The following is a 25,927-nucleotide window of genomic DNA, read 5'->3' as shown; positions in this document are numbered from 1 at the left end:
AGTATGTTATAAAAATCAACTCACCACTAAAATTTAAGTGTAACTCACCAACGGAATGTGATATCCCGAACATTGTATTTTGTTGGTCTATATTTGTACAATTCCACCTCCTATTTCTGAACTGATAATGACACTCTCTCAATCCGAGTTTAACACCGTCTCCGATTGTTACTATGGCGTCGGGACGTTTTCTGCAAATGGATCTTTGTCTAGGAGTTAATCCAGGAATTTTATTACAAATAATGTTCGATGGTAATGCTACTACTGATGAAACTGACCTGTAAAAGTTATGAATGTCATATTGTGATCAAACATTAAAAATCCCTGAAAGTATTGCAACATAAATGTACAAAAAAACAATGGGATACCTTTCTGAAGAATGCTTTTCAACATTCGTCTTGAATACAAATATTATTTTTATATAAAACATAATAAGATGTGTTATGATTGAGACAGCTCATCGCAAAAGCCCAAAATGACACAGACACTTACAGCTATAGGTCTCAGTACAACCTTTAACTATAAACAAGCAATTTGCCTTTTTTGTACTTGTACTTTAAAGATATATCGTTTTGGTGTATTAATTCACGTTCTTTCGGTGATACGCAACGAAAAGGTTTAATTTTTTTGTCTGCATGTGCTTCAACTCTAAAGTCGCAATACGCGGAGCGAAAATTCCCATTTCACTTTGAATTGCAGACGACACCTAGCACAAGCTGTAGCGGATATTTTTTTTTAGCTTTATGTAAAACGCTTCATGTGTGCATTGCTGAACACAGATGCAGGGCTCTACCATCCAAATATGTACATGCAATTTAGAATTATACAAGGCAAGATTTAAACATTTTTTACTAATATTCATACATTATGAATATCATGCTTATTAATTTCATTCTTCAAAATAATGCAGCATTTCTAGACATTTAAAATGCATTGTAATGATGCAATAAAATAAAAACATTTACAGAAGCAGAATGGGTTATATTTTGTTCCCTTTAAAAGTGCTTTCTTAACACAAAAGGGCAAAGTCATTGCAGTAGTAAATTATAAATGCTTTCTGCTCTTTTCTTTCCATTTTTCACATCATACAAAATTCTTGATTAAAAATTCAAATCGTTTAACCATACCTTTTCAGACTGTACTGCGTAAAAGAACCATTGCATTAAATATTAAAAAAATAAAACAACAAATTTCTGTTAGGTAAGGAGACGTGAGGAATGCTTGACAAAATATGAAATCATTCTTGTGTGAACGATTCCTTTACATTACAATAATATTTGCAGTGATTTATGTGTTATTTTATGCTGTGTATTCCATTTTTAATTTATATATCATAGTTTATTAGACACCTATAAATGTTTGTAGATCTTTATCTTACAAATAACTCTGTTCACAAGTCTCGTATCATTTTATCTCATTTCCATCTTAAAACATCTTAAAGGTGTACAGATACCATGTTGTATAAGGCAATATTCAAAATTAAGTTGTAGAAATTTTTAACCGCATCATTAATGCTTGAAATTACAAAACGACACAAATTAAAAACATCAATTTAAAATGCATAATGTATAAATTTGTACATTTTGAATAATTTTGAACATAAAAGTAAATTGAGGGTGAAAATGTTTTTGAAAGAAAAATTCGAAAGTGATGTTTCTGCTAAAAAAGCTCTGAATAGACAAAACGCATTAAAACAACGTAAGGGTTGGTACTTAGATGTACCCAAATATTCATTTTTGTCATTATTACATTTTCTAATCATTTTCACAAGATTTGTTAAAATGATAAAATATATCATCATAAATAAAATATTAATATTTCAAGTTAGGCAATCTACATTAAAATAACAGGCACATGTATAAATATATCTATATTATATATAAGTAATCTGGTTACATACAACCGAGTAGATGTATATGAAAAGCTTCATTAAATTCTGGGGTAAAATAGAAAATATAATGTTACAGACTACTGATATAAATGTAGAACAAACAATTGAGTTTTTAATGTCGGTGCAATCCTGCATAAGCGAGGTAAGTATATTTGATGCTTTGGTTAACACCTTATAGACATTTACCTTGAGGTTCGGAAGGCTGAGGACATGTAACTGAACACAAAGTTAAATATATAAACTATTATTAAAAATAATAACTTAAGTATTCATTTATCATACTATTGAAGATATTTCATAATTGTAATAGTTAAAACGTCGCCAAGTGTTGACGATTTGAACATTTTTTTATTTTTTTTAAACATAATTAGATAAATGAGACAAGTATTTTAAATTGATATATGTATGAAACAGGTCTGACAATTTTTCTTATATTTCATTTTTGTATTGTTATTCACGGCTAGAGCAAGTAATAGTAGAAGGGCAGTTTTAGTAGTAAACTATCTCTTGAACAAAAGGACGTACAAACTGCATAGTTATAACTGTGTAATGATTCTTCACTTGAATGGTGTTTATTTCAACAACCAAAGCAAATATGTCAGTCCTTTATTTTTGCTCTTTAAAAGTGTAATTTACCAAAAAAAGATTAGGTTTTTGAAGATTTGTTTGTGTTTAATGGGTAACTTTACGTTTGTATGTGTGTGATGAGAACTGATTATTACTTGACCACCCTCGAGTCTAAAATAATAATTATTATCAAAGACAAAATAAAATATTTTAAACGTTTAAGTAAACAAACCCATAACAGATCACCACAGGAGAAAAATAAATCTGTAAGAAACACGTGCTTTAATACATTAACAAATAACGATCATATTGTCCATTTTACATTAATAATAAAACACCGGTTAATAAAACTGTAAAATTAAAAATTTACAAACATTACCGTATACATTTTGTAACAATGTGTACCGTTGAAATTGATAATTTATATCATTTGGATACACGTAGTGTTCTTATAAAAAAAGGTTTGTGAAATTAATGTCAAATTAAATATTCCTAATCATTAATAATACCTTAAACGATCTATAATAATCAAATATAAGAAATTTAACTGATAACCAAAAAGAGAGTTTCCATAGGTCTACGAAATACGTAAAATGATAAATATCATCTTCAATAAAATTGATTCTTTTATAAACCCAGTATGAAATATGAACATAAGAATTGCATAAAATGGAATCACTAAAACTAATTTCTGCCATTCAGTCTAAGTCTTTACAACTTATACGTGAAACATTTACAAATTTGTGAAAGTGATGATTTTACTACTCACAGAAAGTTCCCATAAACACAGTAAGTGAAATAGAGAAGTCCCAGTAGAAATTTCGTATGACGCCTAGCTCCCATTCTCAGTAGACATTCTCATGTCATTAGTGAGTTTCTCTAGACCATCTTGTACCACAATAAATTGCAACACTTCATAACTGTTAATCCAATACTTAGCAAATAATTCTATGCCAATTTGTTTCAATAGCCTATGTATTGTGCTTCATTGCAGCATTTGTTTGATTGGTTCGAATTTTTTTTTCGACAGCTGAAGTCTTTGTCAAATTTCTCGTCTATGATTAATTGTCATTGGTCTAAACGCTTCAGTTCTCAAATCGCTCCACCCCTTTTTCTAAACAGCATAACTTATTGACAATATTATCGAGAAAAAGGTATATCATCTCATCTCCTTGTAAGAATATACTATGTATATATTGTATGTACTTACCGTATATGATAGTCAGTAATTGTAACTATTCGAGCATATCACCACTTAGGAACAGCCTCACAACGTCAAATTGTATATATATAATATCATACTTAACAATACGATTTTAAAACAAGTCAAGCTTTTATACATACCATTCATAATAATTGTCAAATATCAATTATGGTTTTGTTTTCTTATTTTTCACGTCGATTGGCACGGCACTTGACATATCGGCCCTTGAGGAGCATATCAGTACTTAGTGTTAAGTAAATTATTTCTGTTTATATAGTATAATCTAAATACTAAAAATCCAATTCTTTAAAGAATTTAAGACCTATTTTAAAACTAGATTAAAGTGATTATACGCACTATCGTACGTCAGATTGTCATGTTGTCTTTAAAATGTAGTCCTTCTATATATAACTGAATTGTAAGTCTATGATTACTGACACAGGGACTATAACAGTTCTACTGATACAAAAAGGACAACAGATATTGCTGAAACTTTGGACAGCACATTAGACCATCAACACAACTCCTATTTCTTCGTGATTCTAACTGTTCATTTATTAGAAATTGATATCCTTTAACGATTCGTAGAAGCTTCAAATAACAATTTAATATATACAACAAATGAACTAAGTAAAGAAAATACAATTAATGTATTTTTGTAAGTTTCAAAAATCAGGAATTACACTGAATAAAATGTAACTCAATGGACTATTAAAACATTTTAAAATTTCTTTTGAAAAATAGAAAATCAATTTTATTTAAAACAGAAGGTATCTGAATGGGAGTTGAATTGGAATAGGAAAATTGGTTTATTAACATGAGCTAGCATATACTAGTACAGTCACTACATGTATCTTAATTATCTATATAAACGGAAGACACCGATTTGTGTGATAATAACACTGGAATAACGGACATAAGATACTATTTATACTAATTTAAAGTTTTTTGTTCCGCAAAATACATTTGTATATGTACATACAAATGAAACAACCAATAACACATTAAAGTCAATATTGCCTTAAGTAGTTGCAACCGCAGATACTGTTGTAGTACAAGTACACGGTAAAGTAATTTAAACAAAATGAATTTATCAATGAAAATGTATCACTTGAATTATCAAGAAGATTTCAAGATTGTCAAGATTTGATCATACAACAACGCCTAGACACATACGTGTAACATGAGGTAAATATATACTAATAAACATGGAATTTCTCAATATTGAACTTCTACCTCCTGGGTGTATTGTATGTGTGGGTACTCACAGTCAACCGTCAGTTATACATACTGGTAATTATATCCGTATTCATGTATCGACCACAAAGCGCAAGATACGAACTTATGGCATAACCTTCATTATCTTTGACCATGACCGAAAGTTTTGAAAGTTTAAGAACATAAGACAAGCAAAATAAAAAAAAGAAAAAGTCTAGTATTGGCAACTTTAACGTGACAGTAGGGAGTCGATCTTTAAGTTCAGTCTAGTAGACAAATCAAATACTTTTTGCCGTAGCTAGTTTTTTTTTTCGACTTTTGAGTTTGAATGTTTCTTTTTTTATCCTTCGCCTTTTCACAAAAAAAACCCTTAAAACACACACAAAAAAACTGTCTGAGGTCATCTGGTGTCCTATAGTTGCTAATAACGTCAAACCTATATTTGGTGTCTGATGGATAGTTGTATCATTGGAAATCATAACACTTGATCTCCTTATTTTTATTTTGTCTGAGAAAGTTAACACTTAAGGTTAAGTGCATAGTTTATAAACTGAATATTTAAACCAAAACGTATCTAGTAAAATATATTACACACAGAAAAAATCTTAAATTGAGAAACATGTTTCGGGGGTGAGAATTTCATTATCCTCTATTTATAATTGAACTTTTTAGATAAACCGTTCAATCAGAAACTAACAACATTAAAAGTATTCATTAAATGAGCTTTGAAAGGGATTTAAACGCCATTTAACATTGTACAACCGGGGATATTTATAATGATCACACATTTCTTGAGAAATATCTATAGAAGCTTTTAACAAAAGCAACACACCAAAAATGGCTGTTTCTTCTGGTCCAAAAACTCACAACAAAGATGATAAGATGTCGTCAGATTTATTGAGTTAGATCAAAGATTTTTCACGCCTTAGATAGTATACTTCTCAGTTCATTGCTTAAAACGTTGATAAAGTCATTCTTCCCTAGTATAAAACGACAGGAAAATAAGCCACAAAATTTTAATTTACCATATTATATTTATATGTTTGTTTTTACAATAAAATTTGAAAAAATGAATCATATTCATATAAAGGATGATGAAAGTCATATGTGGAACCTTCCATTCAATATAATAGATTTTATTATGCGACAAGTATACGAAAACTATCCTTGCCCTTTGAAAAAACGTTCAATAAATCAGTTAGCCTGAATTAAACTTATAGTGAAATAGAGGGAAGAGACACACTGAACAAGCTCATTAAGATAGTGTTGAATATATTTGAATCAAATTCATTGAATGGTGACTAAATTTCAAAGACATTAGACTACGCTTCAGTGTAATGAGAAAATTTAGAAATACAATCAATGTATGTTTGATCCCATCACGATGGGTTGTTGTAGGTAAATTGTAAATATAAACTTTCAGATTTTGTGCACTGTATCAAGCACCGTAAAATCAAAAACAACCCGCATCTAACTTGTATATATCCTGATATATAAATTCATAGCATTAATGAGTGTGTGTATAGAATGCGCGTGATTAAAGCATCATACCTGGTTTTGTGAGTCCATGCAAGAGTAAGATCAAAAGCTGTTTGATTCGAAATCAAATTAATGTGATATTTAAATTTAACAATATTTTTTCTAATGTTTAAAAAGTACTTACTAGCTGGCACACATTTCAAAATTGAAGTTTTTTAAGAATCATTTACAATGTCAAAATGAATAAAGATTATTTTTTTTTAGCCAAGATGCAAGGTAACGCCAATTGGAGATCTTGTAATAATTTTCCCTTTTTTTCTTTACCTGAATCCATTTTCACTCAATACATTTTGCATCAATGAAACTGTACTGTGTTTTGACACAATGACATATTTGTTACAGAAAATTTGTCTGATATGTTTTTGAGTTAGCGAAAACGCGTTCTAAGCAAGAGAACAATTGAATTTGTTTTCGAAGTCCTTGTATTTAACCATTGCAGGCCAAGTAAGCCGTCGCACGCTCTTTAAATAGATAATTTAAGAAATCTCTAAAACAAATTGTCAAAAGAGAGGGGCGAAAGACACCAGAGGCAGTCAAACTCAAAGGTACACATAAAGTATTGCACGCACTAGCACAAATATTAAGGTGGCATATAAATTGAGTAGATTTATACAAACTAGATAATAATAATAACAATAAAAAAAATTGAAAAGATATAGACAAAAAATGTCCATTTGCAAGGAGGACTGACTTTTTATTTGTGACTCTAGTACAGTATACTTGCAATAAGCGGTATTTGGTATCGTTTAAACAGAAGAATAAGAATTAGAATATTTTATTTCCAATAAAGGACCATATAAAGAGCTTTCATGGCATTACGTACAAGATCAGAAGATTCTTAGACATAAATTAGAGACATATAAGAAAACAACATAATAGCTTAAAAATGCTATAAAAGACCAGGAAAAAACTAGACAATACAATTTACATCTTTAAAATATACCATTTAAAATCATATACCACTCAAAATAAACAAAAAGATGGAATGAGATTTTTCCTTTCGTTTTTCTTTATCAAGGTATCTTTATCTTTATGATATGATGATATTCGCCGCATATTAAAACTATCACACTTTGGTTTTTAGAGGAGTTCGTGTTGTTTCTTATTTATTATTTATAACTGTTGATGTAAATGTCTTTTGGATTTGTGAGTCTTTGTTTACTCCTTGGTTTTGATTGTTATTGTCTTTGGATCGGTCAAAAATATAAAAACGTCCACTGGAGTGTTTCATTGTTCGAAATCTGCAAAAAGTCTATATGTCGTATTCACCAAGAAAATTTGTGATGATCTTTAAAATCAATGTCTCCTTTAAAAATCCTCTAGGTAAGACATACCGGTATTGTGGGAGTTCTGAATTTCTGCATATCATATTTGTTTAACTCGATCAATGAATGTTTGTTTAACGCCTGATGTGAGCCACTCATGTTCATCCTGTACTTGGAAATGATAGAGAAATCTGCATTAGTAATAAAACTCGTGTATTTTATCTAGAAAGGACCAACAAAAATACCGAGCTCCCAGGCAAATTCGAAAAGGGGAAATCCATACCAACTAACAAAATGAAACGTTTGACTTTATCAACCAACGGACCAAATGGAAAACAACTGTCTTATTCCTGACATAGCAAGGTCATTTACCGAATAAAATGGTGGATAAAACTTGGTTTAGAGATAGCTAAACCTCCCTTTTGTATTGCATTTCTAAATCATAGTTTTTTAAGACATTTATAACTGATCTTATTTCTATATGTATAACTTGACCATCAATGTTTGTTTGACGCTTGATTTTAGCCACTAATATTAATTATGTATATTGTATTTCAAAATATAAGGAAATCCGCATTCGTATAGAGTAATAAAATTAATGTATTTTATCCAAGGCAAATGTTCATCCTAATTGTATAATGTAATGTAATAATGTACAATGTTTGAGAAACATAATAGTTAAAAATACTCTTTTCCAAACTCGAATGAGACTTTACTACTCAATGCATGTATGTATTAAATGTAAAACTATTTCAGATACAATGAAATAAAAACACAGAAAAAGGCCAATGTTCTATTTATCGTCCAAATGCAAGTCATTATCATCAATCTTGTTTTAATCAGTTAAACTGCTCATTAAAATTATGAAAATGTTCAATTCATACTTTAAATAAATGAATGATGTTTGTATAGTTATGAACATACATAAAACCGTGTTATACAATATATCTTAATTCTTAGTATACTTGCATCTAAAATATCTTAAAATGAGACCAACATATGACCTTCAAAAATTCAGACAAAACATTCCGTGTTTAAAAATATGATTCTTACTCAACTCCCTGTTTAAGAAAGGTAGAGGTTCGATAAAAAATAATAAAGAAAAAAACCGTTATACAAATTTCCTGCATCCGAAGCACTTTTCTGAATTTACCAACATCCGGATTCGATTAAAAAAGTCAGCCTTTCAAACTTATATTAATTTTTAACGATGAATGAATACAATGATATGATCTGGCCACTTATGTTTTTTGTATATAGTTTTAATTTATTTAATATTATATTTATTTTTTCCTGAGTTTACCTTTAAAATAAATGCGCGCAAATATCATCAAAAGCTGTGTGCAAACTTAAACATATATTATCACCGAATGCGAATGCGGCCTGAATGTATGAACTTTACATAATGACATATAAAAAAGAAGATGTGGTATGATTGCCAATGAGACAACTATCCACAAAAGACCGAAATGACACAAACATTCACAACTATAGGTCACCGTAAGACCTTCAACAATGAACACAGCCCATACCGCATAGTTAGCTATAAAAGGCCCCGATAAGACAATGTAAAACAATTCAAACAAGAAAACTAACGGCCTAATTTATGTAAAAACATACTTTTTTATTAACCTTAAAAAATATATAAAAAAACGTAAATAAAAGCTTCGTCTTCTTTAGGTTACACTACAGTTGTTTTATGTATAATTATTGGTGTCAATAATGGTGTTGTATGTGTTGTAGATGATCCCAATGTACAAAAAACTTCTTCTAACGACTAGAAGTAAACTATTTTTATGACTTTTAACTTAAATGATTTACAATTTTCTGTATAAAAATGTCTGAACCAAGTTAGGAATATGACGGTTATTATCCATTCGTATGACGTGTTTGGGCTTTTTATTTTGCCATTTGCTTAGGGAACTTCTGTTTAGAATTTTCCTCGGAGTTTGATATTTTTGTAATTTTACTTTTATTCAAACATCTGAGTACTAGTAATTCATTTGTGAAAACAAAATCAATAGTTTTTAATACATACATCTATACATATAAATAATTACTTTTCTATGCAAAATCTGAAACTTGTTACAGAAACCAGAAACGCTGAAGAAACCCCAAATTGGTGTACTGCTAAGGAACCAAACATGACACATTTGGAAGAAAGCCGAAAGGAAGCCCAAATGCCGATCGGTTCCATAGTAGCGCCTAAACAGAATATGTATATAAGATGTTGGAATGTTAGAACAATGGCAGCCATATCAAAAGCATCACAAGTAGCGAAGGAAATGAAAAATTATGGTATGGACATACTATGAATCAGTGAGAGTATATGGAAATGATCGGGTGAAACCAAGCTTCAAAGTGGAGACACAGTGATCTATGTCTGGGATGATGAACAACAAGTCAAGGTAGTAACCATAATGATGAATGAAAGAGCTAAGAAATCATTGATTGAATGGACACCAATCAACTAGAGAATGATAAAAGCAAGATTATATTCAAAGTATAAGAAGCTGACAGTTATACAAGCATATGTTCCAACAAATGATGCAAAAGAGAAAAAGAAGAATTTTACCAACAACTACAAGACAATGTGTCATCCTGCAATAAGAATGATATGCTAATAGTTATGGGTGACCTGAACGCAAAAGTAGGCAAAGACAGAAGCCATATGCATAAGGTTAGGAAAACATGGATGTGGGACAATAAATAAAAATGGTGAATTACTATGCAATTTGTACCAAATCAACGGCCTCATCATAACAGGCTTCATTTTCCCACATAAAGAAAAACATAAAGTAACATGGAAATCCGCTGATGGAAAAACAGCAAACTAGATAGATCATTTAATGGTATGAGGGGACACGAGGACATCAATATTAGATACAAGAATAATGAGAGGAGCAGATGTGTATACTGACCACTACTTAGTAAGGTCAAAGATCAGAATCAAACTGGCAAGAAATAAAGGTGACAAAAACAAATGCAAAAGAGAGAGATATGACATGAACAAGCTAAAAAAATGGATGTAAGGAAAAAGTACAATATTGAAGGGAGAAACAGATTCCAAGTACTGACAGAAGGTAACATAGAATATCAAGTGTTGAAATATGATGGTGCAGTAGAGATATAAAGCTAAACAGGTATCGAGGAGCAGTAAAAAGATCAGTAAACCATGGATACCCAACAATACATGAAAAATGGTTGATAAAAGAAAAGACATTAAAAATAAATTAGAAGGAACTAGATTGGACACATTAAAAGTGAAATAAAAGAAGAATACAAGCAGAAAAATGAAGGGGTTAAGAAAAGAGAAGATAAAAGGAAGTGGTACAATATGATGGCTGAAGATGCAGAAAAAACAGCAGAAAATGGCAGAATCATAGAGCTTTATAACATCACTAAAATCCTAACAGGTGAAAGAAAGAGGCAACACACAGGAGTAAAAAGTAAAGAAGGAAAACTGAAAAGTAAAATAAATGATATATTGAATAGATGGGTATAACATTTTAGTGAAGTTTTAAATAGGCAAGACCCTCTTCATTCAATTTCAGAGGAAGAGTTAGATATGGCTGAAATTATAATAGACGAGATCGATCTAGGAGAATGGACAGTAGCTGAAGTTAAAAGAGCACTGGAGAAGACACAAAACGGGAAGTCAGCAGGGAATAGACAGTGTTACACCAGAGCTTATAAAGGCAGACATCGACCTTACAGCAGACAAAAATGGCAGAAATATTTAACAGCCTATGGGAAGAAGAAATTTGGCCATCAGACTGGAGAAAGGGATTGATTTGTAAGATCTGTAAGAAGGGCGATATGACAGATTGTAGTAACTGGAGGGGAGTGGCTCTTTAGTGGCTCTGAGTTCAGTATTTTTGTGATTTTACTTTTTACCTGTTTTCAGTAAAGTATTCTGCAGAATGCTAATAGAAAGAATTAAAGAAGGAATAGATAAAAGAATAAGGAATAGGCAGACAGGATTTAGACCAAAAAGTGAAACAACTGAACAGATTTTTATCCTTCGAAACATACTCGAGCAAACAAATGAATGGAGGGCAGCTTAAATAATACTTTTAATAGAGTTCGAAAAAGCATTTGACTCAGTCCACGGTATACTAGTATCATGAAGAGCTACGGAATACTAGACAAGATCATAAGAACCATAAAGGAGTTATACAAAGGATTTAAGTGTTACGTCATCGATCAGGGAGAAACATCAGAATGATTTGAGATAAAATCAGGAGTAAAATAGGGATGGATAATGTCAGGTTTTCTTTTCCTTCTTGTCATAGACTGGATCATGCGAAAAACAACTGAAGACAAAGCCAGAGGGATACGATGGAGTTTAATACTGTTCTAGAGAATCCTGACTTTGCTGACGACATTGCACTTCTTTCCTCAAAATTTAGCGGCCTTGGTGAAAAAACACAGAAATTAACAACTGAATGAGTCGGAATGAAACTTAACCCCAAAAAGTGTAAAACTCTGAGATCCAAACAAACAAAGAGTTAGGAGTTGATAATATTATACGACCAGAAAGTAGAAGATGTAGACAAGTTCACATACCATCGGATCAGTCATGGACAAAGAGGGATGAGGAAGTTGTGACATCAAGAACAGAATACAGAAAGAAAGAGGGACATTTCATCGCCTAAGAAACATATGGTATGCAAGAGGAATTGGCCGAAAAATCACCTATATAAATCATTAGTTAGACCTGTATTATTGTACGGATGCGAAACATGGAAACTAACAAACATTAAAGAAAAGGACCTAAATACTGTAGACCACCAATGTCTAAGAAAGATCCTAAAAATAAGATGGCAAAGTAAAACACCGAACAAAACAGTAAACGAAATTGCTAACACCAGAAACATCGGATGTGAAATCAGAAGTAGACGGTGGACATGGATAGGACATATATTAAGGCGTAATAGAGACAACAACAGCTATGTAGCTCTACAATGGGCTCCTAAAGAGAAAAGAACTACAGGAAGGCCAAAAACTACATAGAGATGAACAACACAGAGAGAAAGGAACCAACAAGGATGGACCAGTTGGAACGTAGCCAGAACAGCGGCAAAAAATAGAAAAGGGTGAAAAGCAGCCTGAAGGCCTTATGCGACTTCTGGCGCGGAGATAATTATGGTTAAGGTAAGGCAAAATCTGGAACATTGTCAAAATCAATCTTATCTAAAACGGTATATGAACAGAATCAAAGTAAAATCAACAGAACACACTCATCACAAATGAACATAGTCTTCCCTATAAAAAGAGGAAGAACATAATATCGGGACATTTCAAAGTCGAAGAAACAACACAATGACAAGAAACAAACACATAAACCCACAAAGTCCACAAAACTCTCCATAGATAAGTTGCATTCGGTGAAAACAAGAACAAGAAGGTAAGATGATGGTTATGACTAGTAGAACACATCTGTTGTCACAGATATTCGATAATAGAAAATTTATAGTTTAATTGAGTCCAAAGATTTTTCTAGTTACAAGTTATATTCTGACTACTTCTATATTGATCAATTGATGATTAACGTAAGAAAAGGATTTATAAATATTATCAGTGCCGAGGCACTGACTACATATATGATTGATGACACCATCGTGAGGCCATATGATTAAAAGAGATATACAATAAAATCAGGTAAAACATTGCCCGAGGGAGTTGGAAACTTAGTTTCTGAATACTTTCTAAAATTATCCCGCAGAAATTTAGAAAACTATGCCATGGATCAACCTAAATATGAAACCTACGAATAACATGTTCTTTTAAATATAAAATATGTTGCCTCTATCAAAAAAATCAATATAACAAAATTTACTAATTGTTTAACGAACGCGAAAACGACTTGGCTTAATCATGGGGAGAGTAAATCCGATTCTAATTAGGTATGAATGTGGCATTTTTGCCTAAATATTTTTGTTACAGTCTGTAATCATATTATTCCCTCTGTTCTTCGATTGTGACATCCCAATTGAGAGTCATCATCGAATTTGTTATCATGGTGAACATGGTGAGAAGTGCTACATGTGAAGCATGATCTTCTTCACCTTTCAAAGCACCTGCTCTAATCTCTAGTTTTTGATAGGGTTCTTGTTATTCGTTCTCGATGAAGTGATGTAACCCTTCGTCGTATTTGGGTATTTGTTTTTATTTGCCATGACGTTGTCGAAGCAAACTTTCTGTTCTTATCTAACAAACTATATGTATCAATTTCTAGTGGCCGTCGAAGTACTAAACTATGGAAAGGCACGAAAATGATAAACACATTTGTTCATTGCAAAACCTTTATGGAAAGAAATAAGACATCGAACAAATGTCGTTAGTATTCATCATGAATGACTATCCTGACATACAAAAACGCGCTGGTTTTTAGATAATGCTTACATTAAAATGCAAGTCACTATCATTATTCTTGTATGAATCAGAAAGTCTTGTTTCGCTACAGAATTTATATCATGCTCTATTTAAAGTATACTTTATTAAGTATGATTTATCTTAAATTTCAAAATAACACCAAATGCGAAAAACAATGGCAATGAATGTCATTTTTAAATTAGGGTATATCAATCGACTGTACGAAAAAGAATACGTATGTGAAAAAAAGAATGAGTTGAGAGAACATAAAGCATATAGTATTCCAACAGCACAAGTGAACCAAATTAGATACTTATACATTTATATCACTTTATCGTCTTTAACACTGGTCAGCATCTTGAAATTCAAACGGGGATTAAAGTCGAATTAACATTGACATTGTTTAGGTAAACACCAAATCCTTAAGCTATTCGTAAAACCTATTAAATGTACCAAACACAGCCATCGACCCTAAAAAACCCAAACCAAAAGCAAACAATTTAGAAAACAGCAAAACTATCCGGTAAAATTACCGCCACATACAAATTAAACAAACCCAAAACAATACCGTTAAAAATCTGATTGTTTAATATTTCCGTTAGTTATCACATGACAGTTACTGATTTAACAAATTTGCGGGATTATAAAATGAATTGATTTTAAGCAATTATTGTCAAAATTGAAATGTCCAAAACGAATGTTGCCTATGTAAATCAGTATTTATCTCTTCAGTTTTTAGGGTTCTACAGAAAGTCAATTGGACAAGGGTGTTGAAGACAAGTATTAAAGATGTTAACTTGATTTTGACATCGTTAATTATATGTTAGAGTATTTGTTAATAATTGATGAAAATGTTTTAGTGGTTTCATACCTTTATTTCAATTATGTTATTATACCATTAGTTTCAGTACAATACACCATCTTGTGTAATTTACTTATGAACTGAATGTGAATTCATACTATAATTAATGATTTACCATTAACTTATAAACAGGAAAATAAAGTCATGAAACCTGATGTTGCAGTTATTTTAAATTCATTGGTAACAGATGTAACAAATGCATATTCTAAGTTATATATTTTATTTATTGAAAAGTGTATTTTTAAAAATATGCACTTAGGACTACTTCCTATTCAGAAAAAGGTGACACAGTATGAGTAATAAGATGTGGATTGCTTTAATGTGCATATAATGTTTTCTATTGGATACTGATACAGAAACATTAGTTCATTTTATTTTTAAGAAAGTTAAGTGATTTTGGTAGGATGTACCATGATCGTATCCGCCATTTAAAATGTTAGAATTCCTAGCCCAAATGCCACATTTAAAAAAAGGTTACGTTTGTTCAACCATTATACTGAGAAACAATGAAGTAACAATCATGCAGTTATCGTATATGCAATGCAATATTGTAGTGTAAAATCAGAGTTCTGAGTAAAAAATAGTGGGATCTTTTTGCAAGATGTTTACCTTTTATTGTATATTTCATTGTTATAGTATATAAAAAAACAAGTTTTAAAATTGCTGTGCACTTATAATCTGACCCCCTCCCAAAAAAAAAAAAAAGTATATATAAGAAAACCATGTTGTATTGTTAACAAAACCAATCTTTCTGCACCAGATGCGCTTTTAAAAAAAATGACATTTTCATCGATGCTCAAGGCCAATATATTTGATAATCCACTACGTAATGTACAGTTCAATTTATTAATGATTTTTTATAACAAACAAAACAGAAAGATAACAAGGAAACAGAGTAAAAAACAAAAGTGTTAAAAACAGGTCAACAGCTGTTTACGGTCGATATTTGGTGATAACTGAACTCAGTAGTTTACAGATTAGTAAATATGTTTTGAATATTTTCCAAGGAATTCGGTATTTTTTAAATTCTTATTTTGAGTAAGACGGAATAAAACTACAAACGAACCGATACCGGGTTTGTCCATATGACGTGATTGAATCCACCACCATACAAATCCATCTCGTTAAAAAATGTAATATTAAGCGAGGGTATAAGGATACAATCAGTACAGGACAGATGACTTTAGTAGTATCGTAAGAACTTATACTGCAATACCATGTTTCTTTGCGAGTTGAAACATAATCACATTGCAATTCATAACATTTAAACATCAGTCGTTCTTCTTCATAATGCTGTAAGAAGGGAATGGTTGGTATTGAGTAAGATGTGCATCGTTGTTATTGGAGTTCGTAAGACTATAGTATTGTATCTTTATGTTGTTTACCAAAAAACTATATAACTTATAGATAGTAACAAGACTTACTCTTTATTTCAGCTTCATTTAAAGTGAACAAAACAGGTGTATGTTATTCATATGATATGTTGTTTTATCATACTTAATAATATATTATGAACGGGGAAAAGAAAATGCATCAGAGATGCCAAAATGGATTATTCAAACTCACAGATAAGAAACAAACTAACAATTAAATTGTAAAAGATATAGAAAACAGCCCGACCAAAACACTTACAGAATACAAAATACAACACCACTGAAAACTGGAGATGATCTTAGGTGCTCCGGAAGATAAGCAGATCTTGATCCAAAGTGGCATCCATCGTGTGCTTATATAAGTATAAACCTGGATATGAGTCTTATTCGGTAAATCACATTCCAGAAAAAGAGGACGGGATTATGGTTACGACAATTGAAACATGTCCGTCGTTATCTTAGAAACATATAATCCAACTTATCAACCAATTCGTGATGGCGAAGGGATATTTTACAATTTAGAATTCTTGGTTGGATAGCTATCTAGTTCAAAAATGTAAACACCAACGCAAAGACATTATTATATAGCAAATGTAAACGCAGGAATATCCTTTAAATTTGGAGATGTGTAATCCACATACAGGCGCTACTGGAATGTTGCTAGATAGAAATGGAGTTTACAATTTGGACGTTGAAATCATCTCTAGTACATGCAATTTAATTCTTAACTGACCACCATATTGCCAATTTCTGCGATGTAATCAAGATATGAGTTATACTTAAACTTTATTTGTCGTATCCTTTATATCAAGTTCGATTAGATAGATGCGTTCGACTTAGTCAACATTAAAGTATTAAGTGAGCGGACATCATCTATATAGAGTATCATGAAGTTAACTGACAATATGCTAACATCTTTTTATACTTCTATAGAATCTCCTGTATGAAGTCAGTCTCACTTGAATAAAGGAACAAATAGATAAGTTGAGAAGCACAGTTGGTTTTCATGGGATTGCCTTTTTCTTATTAAAAGAAACGTTCTTTAAACATAACGAATATGTTGTCAATCACGAAATACATCATCTTGATAATGTCAGTTACAGATATTTTTTGTTTTAATCCGAATGTTTTACTTTACAAAGAAATCATTTCCTCTCTAGGACATATATTTGTTCTACCTTTGCTTTTCTTTTTTATGAGAAAAAAAAAAACCAGGACCAATTTCTTCATTTTCTCATTTCTATGATGTTGCATTTCTTTTGACATGTAGGATATATTTTGATATTCTATTTTTGGAATACCACAGGTGTTAAAATCATTTGATAAGATTTTATCTTAAAATTTCCTCTCACTTTTAAAAAAGGATGCACCGATAAGAAGTGTGAAATATTTAAAAGGAACATTTGTAATACAATAAGTTTTATTTCATCTACAATAAAACTGGTCATTAAAAAGGTAAAAAAAGTACATTATGAAGTTGTTTAAATAAGCCCTATAATTTACTATAGACACTTACGCAATCAGTGAAATCTTTGGGAAGAGGAAATGTTGAATGAACGAATCAAATATCAGAGATAATGTAATAATAGTTATCAAAGGTACCAGGATTTTAATTTAGTACGCTAGACGCGCGTTTCGTCTACATAAGACTCATCAGTGACGCTAAAATCAAAAATATTTATAAACCCAAACAAGTACAAAGTTGAAGAGCATTGAGGATCCAAAATTCCAAAAAGTAGTGCCAAATACGGCTAAGGTAATCTATGCTTGGGATAAGAATATCCTTAGTTTTTCAAAAAGTTCAAAGTTTTGTATACAGGAAATTTATAAAAATGACCACATTATTGATATTCATGTCAAAACCGAAGTGTTGACTACTGGGCTGGTGATACCCTCGGGGACGAAACGTCCACCAGCAGTTGCATCGACCCTGTGGTGTAAATAGTTATCTAAGGTACCAGGATTTAAATTTAGTAAGCCAGACGCGCGTTTCGTCTACATAAGACTCATCAGTGACGCTCAAATCAAAAATATTTATAAACCCAAACAATAATAATAAGCAACATTATTCTTATTTTATTTATTCTACGAACGATGAATACATAACAGGAGATGTAGAAGCGGCTAGTATCCATGCTAATATGCAATATTGACTATTTCTACTTCTACTCGACTACTACTACTACTACTACTACTACTACTAGATACTACTACTACTACTACTACTACTACTACAACTACTACTACTACTATAACTATAAGTACTACTACTACTTCTACTCGACTACTACTACTACTACTACTACTACTACTACTACTACTACTACTACTATAACTATAAGTACTACTACTACTACTACTACTTCTACTCGACTACTACTACTACTACTACTACTACTACTACTACTATAACTATAAGTACTACTACTACTACTACTACTTCTACTCGACTACTACTACTACTACTACTACTACTACTACTACTAATAATAATACTACTACTACTAGAAAATATAAAATAGACACATAACTCAAATATTTTAATACTGCTTTTAATCAAAAACTTGTTACGTATGGTTTAACAATAAAAAAAAACTGAAAATGAACCATGATTTAATTATTCGTTGTAATTGCCTTTGAACTAGCTTTTAAAAAATTGATGCCTATACTTTTGTGTTTAGAAAGGGATATTAGAAGGTTAAATGAAGTTAATTGTTAATTCTATTTTCCCAGTTAACGAAAATAAGACTAAACCATTTCGTGCGTCCGAAACGCTTTTCTGGATTTTCTTTCACCGGAAACACTCAAACCCTCAACATTTAAAAAAATCAGGGATTTACAAATACGTAGAAACGTTAGTATTATGAACATAAAAAATGATCACACTCCTTTACAATGTAAAAATTACGTAATACAAATGTCAAAGGAATACCAACGATAGTATATCGCTTAATCAGCACAAGAAATGACATAGCTATTTTAACAGCTTAAGTTCGATAATTTTCATTACACCTTTGTGCAAAAATGAAATTGATTTCATCAATTAACATTTATTATAACAGACAAATCATAGACTGACAAACTTATTATAAATGTATCAGATATTCACATCGAAATCTGAATGACATTCAAAAAGCATAGGCCAATTGTTTGATACAATCAGCTAAAACATTCCTATTAAATTTCATAAATTCCATAGATATCTATAAATGACATTGTTAGAAAATTGACAAAAATGTCGGAACGGTCATGCGTATAGCATAAGAATACAAAGACGTAATTTTCATTCATCGAAAAGGTAGATAACAATGTTATACAATGTCTATCTAACGATACTAATGAAAAAGGAACTTGAGAAAAGTGCAAGCAATTGTTGGTTGTAATTTAAAACTGTAAATTAACACCCAAGAAATAAAGCCAAGATAAAAAAGGAGTGACATTAAAGTAAATAAATATTCTTATAATTGAGACCATTGAAATTGCTTTAATTAACTTCATTATGTATTCCTCCTTTCTGTCTTCCTAAATCTTTCTGTCTTCCGACATCATTATCGGAGACTGATCAATTGGATAATCTTTTTGATAATATAACAATAAGCCAGCTGAATTGAGAATAGTTTGCAATACCATGTCGTCAGGTTTGAAATGGGAATTGTTTTGAGGGTTTGAAATTGAACATTCATTCACTGAACGCTTAACAAATTATGTAACACTCATTGTACCTGGAATGGAAAATCAGTATCCCCTTAATCACCATAGAACTTATAGGGACCATTATCTAAATACTGCTTTTACTTTTAATGTCTATATATATGAAAACATAAAATCCATTTGTTTTCATTGAACATCGTTTACGTGAATTTTACCCATACAGACAAATATAGTCGTCTCCTGAGTTAAAGCTTCCTGTAGGTTTGAGATATCAAATATGTCGGATATAACATTCTGAGTCAATGTCTTGTAGTACATTGCTGGTAAATGAAACGTTGTTAATTAAACATTCGCGTAACAAGACACTATAATAGACGGGGAAATGGTAAACCGGAAGTTGTTCCTTTCAGGAAAAAAAAGATGTCTGTCAAAGAGCTTGAGACAATCAGTCGGATATCATCTTTAATAATACTTTAATTAGTTTGATGTTCTGTAAAGGGCATCATTAAACGCAAAAACCGGAAATTAATTAAACCTTGTTTTGTTCAAATAATTATTTAGATAGGTTATTTTAAAGAATGAACAACAGTTATTGAGTACAATGTAACCAAACATGTACATAAGCTTTGAAAAACCCAACTGCAAATTGCTATCGATATAAGATGAATTTGTTATATTTCAATTTAACAGGACATATATTTCTGTTTACACGTCACTCATTTATACTTCTGGGTTAATGTAAGACGAATTATGACTTTGATGTCTAGAGCATATGCATTTCGATGGAACAGGTTAGATATTATATCCTAAAGATGGCATGAATCAAATCCAAACATCTTTTAGAGTACATACAATCTAAGACTCCTTCATCTTTCAATAGCTTCAAAACATTGACTTTTTTTACACTTTGCACAAATTTCTTCATTCCAAACTAAAAGATCAATCTGAATCAAACAAACAATTCTCTGAAACTGACATAATCAAGATGATTGATTTCTTGGTTGACAAAATATTTGTTACGTTTGGAGGACTTGTTTTTCAGCAAACTATCGGCACTCCCAAGAGAACCGATTGGGTACCTCTTCTTGCCGACTTGTTCCTTTATTCTTATGAGGCTGACTTCATGCAGAAACTTCTTTGGAAGAAAGAAAAAGAGTTAGCAATACCCTTAAACGTTATTTCCCGCTATATAGATGATGTTCTTTTTAAATAATTAGAAACTTGGTGACTATGTTGAACGCATCTATCCCAACGAACTAGAGAGAAAGGACTGGATATTTCAGGGTCGGTTGAAATCAAAACTTTTCCAGTAAAGAGATGATATGAGCTTCCCAATAGTGAACTTTCCATTTCTATGTAGCAACATGTCAGCAGAACCTGCCTGCATACGGAGTATATATATTATCCCAATTGATAAGATATTCCCGGGCTTGTATTTTCTACCCCCATTCTTTGATAGAGGGTAACTGCTCACAAGGAAGCTAGTAAACCAAGAGTTTCAAATTGTGAATTTGAAATCAACCCTTCGTCAATTTTACGGACGCCATTGCGAGTAGGTTGGCGTTATGGAATCTCCGTTTCACAGATAATATTGAGTATTGTTCCTTATATTATGTTGTAACTACAATTCGTTCCTTTAAAAAACGAATGTAACCTACCAATTAGCTTATTTACCGGGTTTGTGGTAACATGAGTAACACGACGAGTGCCACATGTTGTGCAGGATCTGATAACCAATCCGGAGCACTTGAGATCACTCCCAATTTTTTTTCACTCTGAAATATGATTGAATGTTATGTTGCATTCAACCAATAATTATGCGTAATTGCCAAAAGTAACCATAAACAAATAAACCTATTATCATTTTCGTGTTGAGCTCTCCTAGGCACAACTTATCTAGATAATGATCCTCTTCATTTTCTTTAAGAATGGTAAATGAAAATGAAACCTTTTTGTTCTAGGTCGGGAAAAAACAACACACTCACGCCAATAACCAATACTTTTTTTCAAGTGACAATCAAAACAATACTTGACCGTACTTTTCAATTTTTACGGGTTGATATTTCAACAGACAATTTTTTTCGTATTATGATCTTAATATCATTATTGTAAAGTAAAACACGCTTGCCCTTTTTTGGTGATGAAATATATTCACGCTTTTGCTCAGTATGCCAATATCAGTAACGAGGGTATACATCCTTCTCAATAACTGTTTCAGGTATGCTACGACAAAGGACGACTAAACTTTAAACTTGTTGAAGGCCGTACGGTGACCTATAATTGGTAATGCTTGTGTCATTTTGGTCTTTTGTGGATAGTTGTCTCATTGGCAATCATGCCATATCTTCTTTTTTATATTTAACCATCTCTGTCTTTTGCTAGATTTGGATATTTCAGATTCACACGGGAAACTGTTTTATACAAAAATTAACATCAAAAGAGACGAATGTTTCCCTATTGTTAATTTTCCCTTTTTGGATGATGATGTTTCTTTGGTCTCTTCTTTTAGTGTGTAAATTTCATCAGAGACCCAATGACGTGAATGTTACCAACTACATGTATAACAAAAGTACAAAAGTCCAAGGCAAATTCAAAAGTTGAAACTCATATATAAACAAGATCAAACGCTACTAATCCACAGAACTAAATCTACCTCTGCATTTAAAAAAAATGATATTTTATTTATTGGTTTTCAAAGTTTTATGCTTTCATCTCTCTCGTACACCACTGAAGAAAGCCAATGCATGAAATGCACATATTGTGCCTCTTTTTTTACTTCGGTATAATGTTTTATAGGTAATAAGCGGTAAATGTCAACGTACATGTATCAATCAACATTTAATCACTAATATATCGATAATGTAGGATATACTTATCACAACTACAAAATTGTTTGATAACTTCTTTGTTGTGTAAATTATACTCGTAGCCAATATTTCATGTAACATTACGACAAGAACAAATAAACAATTAATACAATAGATTGGTGTGGAACGGTATGAGTCGACTACTTGAAAATGAGGGTAAGAAAGCAAACATTTTGAATTACACCTAAACCGCGGAATAACACCCTGTATATGGTGGGATATGTTAGCTTCGTTTTAAGTGTCCATATCAGTGAAAATACTGCTATACGATTAAATTATATACGATATATACTTATCGAACTGTTAATTCGTCATAGAATGTAGATAATATATCAACATCGCATTTTAAGCTCGAGTTTACTACCATTTTGATGTGTACAAGTGTAGCACTCAAAATTGAATTAAACCGCCTCGATAGTCGTCTTGTGATTAAATATTAGAGGTTCGATACCCGTCCAGATAAAAAAAAATGTCAGACCTGCCAAGCAAACCGCATTCCGAAAAAAAAAGAGAATATACTGAGCGGTTTGAAGCCAGAAAAATATGACTGGGTATGGTGAAATATCTTCTTTCGAATTGTTACATTATGAAATTAGTATTTTAAATATCCTTCTCTATGTGTCGGTCTAGTTCATATCAGTGTTCATTTTCATATCACTGTAACATGTTCACGTTTTGATATGAATGTGCTATTTGTCACTGGACGATAAACGCCAGTTTATCAATTGTATTATACATTTACTTACGTTTTACAGCAAAAATTATTATCGACTGAAAGATCAACGATTAAAAAAAAAGAATTTCTACAAGTGACTTATATGTATTTACAAATATAAATTCTTCAAAAAATGGCGAGAGAGCTTATAAGAGTTGTATTTCCGAGTCAGTTGTAAGCTGTATCTACAAAACGCTGAATGTTTAAAGGCAGGTCATCATTTGAACACATGTTTTATGCACTAATATACAAACTTGATGAAATGTATTTCTAAAGTGCATTTTCAAACTTTAATTCGTAAGTAAACTATAATATAAGTTGTAAACATGGAAATTTATGGTAATATACAATGTTAAATAATTTGTAATTTTACATGAAATAGTAATAAAACGTTTATATCAAATTCGTGACTATTTTGTTATGAAAAGATTTATGAACATTTTGACACCAATATATATTCAAGGAGGCGATAAATCATCAAACTGGTTACAGCATCTCAGAACAGCCTTTTACTCCAAAACAATGTTACTCCCAACAATGTTTAAATGATAAATTCAGGTCAAGAGAACTAGATAAAGGGACAACAATGTCAAATGACTCTTACATGTAGGTCTGCTGTGAGTCTTTGTAGAATTCTTAAAAATGATACATTGATTACATTGTGTTTGCTTCTTCGTAAATGAAGTAGCATTTAGCTACATATAAGAAGTTAAACAAATTAATCAGCTGGTAGACTTAGAAAATAGAGTTGACATGAGGGTGAAGAAATGTGATAGTCCCTGGAAATCTTTAACCCGGCCGAATATACCCGAGCAAAAAAGCGTTCATTTGGATGAACATGTACAAGTACGCAGCCACGGCTGGTAAACAAATTGAGACGTTTAATGCCTCGTGACTAGAGAGTGCCACGCTATATGCACTATAAAGAACACTTGCAACAACATCTTAGTGCTCTGTGCATAATTGCTCTGTATGGAAGGCTAAATGTTAATTCCTTTCAAACATACCCTATTTTACAGAAATTCCTACCCATCATCTGCGTGAACTCACTTTCAGAACATATCAATTGGATAATTAGTAATAAAATATAAAGTCCGTCTTGTCCTAAATATACTGAAAATATTTGCTACGGGATATTATAGATAAACAAACAACAACTCATATATTAATCAGAAAAAGTCTTTTATGGAGATTGGAAGAAAATTTCAACTGTCACAATAATCGACAGAAATGTTCAATAAAGGCAAAGTTTTTTATCTCTTCTTTTAAAAGTAAAAAAAACCCAAAACGATGAGGGAATACTATTCGGTGCTGTCTCGTACAAGAGATCATCGCTTTGATCTCGCAGTCAAACCGTTATGTTTCTCATATTTGCTTCTCTAGCTTTCTAAGGAGTCACTGTGCTTTATTGACACAGATTTTGTATAAGCTGTCTATTCCCTCCTGATCTGCTTAACCCTTAAGATAGACTTAGTTTTTAGTGGGGATCGTGTTACACAGTCGTCAGTTTTCCATGAACTGTTTTGTGGACTTGTTTGTCTTTTTGCTTCTCTTTTCGGGTTATGGTTGTCATGTATTGTCAGGTTGTGAATTTCCTGTCTAAACAGGTACATTTCTAGTATTTACATGGAACAATTGAATATGTTGATTATATTATAGTAACTTTGACACAAATGTGTCTACTTCATAAAGGATAAATCAACGTTAAACGTACTGGTACATACTTTTATTGAATGATAATGTAATCAATGACTATTTAACGTCTTATGGGAAACAGTCTATAAGACAATGAATATTAATATAAAGGAGAGCTAGTTTTAGCACATCGCACGTTTGAAATGGGGACTGCAACAAGAAATGAAAGAACTTTAGTTGCACTTTTTAAGTGTTTACGCTTAAATACATACATACTGCTTCACTGATTGTGAGGAAAGTCATTTTGTCTTCATCCTATGCATGGTCAGCGGTAACAATGCTCTTTTTTCCTTCATATTCTACGAATATTACTAAAGAAATTCCTAATTTTCCTTGTTACAATTATTACTGCTTTAAGGTACATGTAAGTGCTGATACGTATATATTTACACATCAACTAACAAAATCAAATTCATGAATGCAGAAATTGTATAACAAATTGTATGACAATAATTTGAAATACAAAAATTAGTAAAAAAGTTTTGATTTTTGAGCAATAGCTATTGCAATAATGCGTTAAGGGTTGACTGTGGTTGCGTTTTCGAATAAATACTTCGTTTATAACAGCAACTTCTATATACTACCACTACACACATGTAATTGCAATACTTTTTGAATTGCAATACTTTTCGAATTGCAATACTTTTTGAATTGCAAAAATATTTGATGTCGATGATCTTTTGTAAAATAATAAACATAAAA

The 25,927-nt window shown here is 31.4% G+C and overlaps 1 protein-coding gene across 4 annotated transcripts in view; it reads right to left on the bottom strand.

Annotated features, from left to right (window-relative positions):
• The window catches only part of LOC134683116 (protein Wnt-7b-like), a 72,442-nt gene that overhangs the window by 29,684 nt on the left and 16,831 nt on the right, over positions 1–25,927 (bottom strand). The window contains exons 1-2 of one of the 4 annotated variants that reach the window (XM_063542230.1): positions 3,228–3,617; positions 25–278 (exon numbers count right to left, since the gene is read on the bottom strand). In XM_063542230.1, coding sequence (XP_063398300.1) covers positions 25–278; positions 3,228–3,301 — 328 coding nt within the window. In that variant the 5' untranslated portion in view covers positions 3,302–3,617. Of the gene's footprint in view, positions 1–24; positions 279–3,227; positions 3,618–25,927 lie in introns of those variants that run through there. The other 3 variants (XM_063542244.1, XM_063542219.1, XM_063542237.1) reach the window with 3 other exon arrangements.

Source organism: Mytilus trossulus, chromosome 1 (assembly GCF_036588685.1).
Source record: "Mytilus trossulus isolate FHL-02 chromosome 1, PNRI_Mtr1.1.1.hap1, whole genome shotgun sequence".
Lineage (NCBI taxonomy): Eukaryota > Metazoa > Mollusca > Bivalvia > Mytilida > Mytilidae > Mytilus > Mytilus trossulus.
This window is presented reverse-complemented; position numbering and strand designations above follow the sequence as displayed.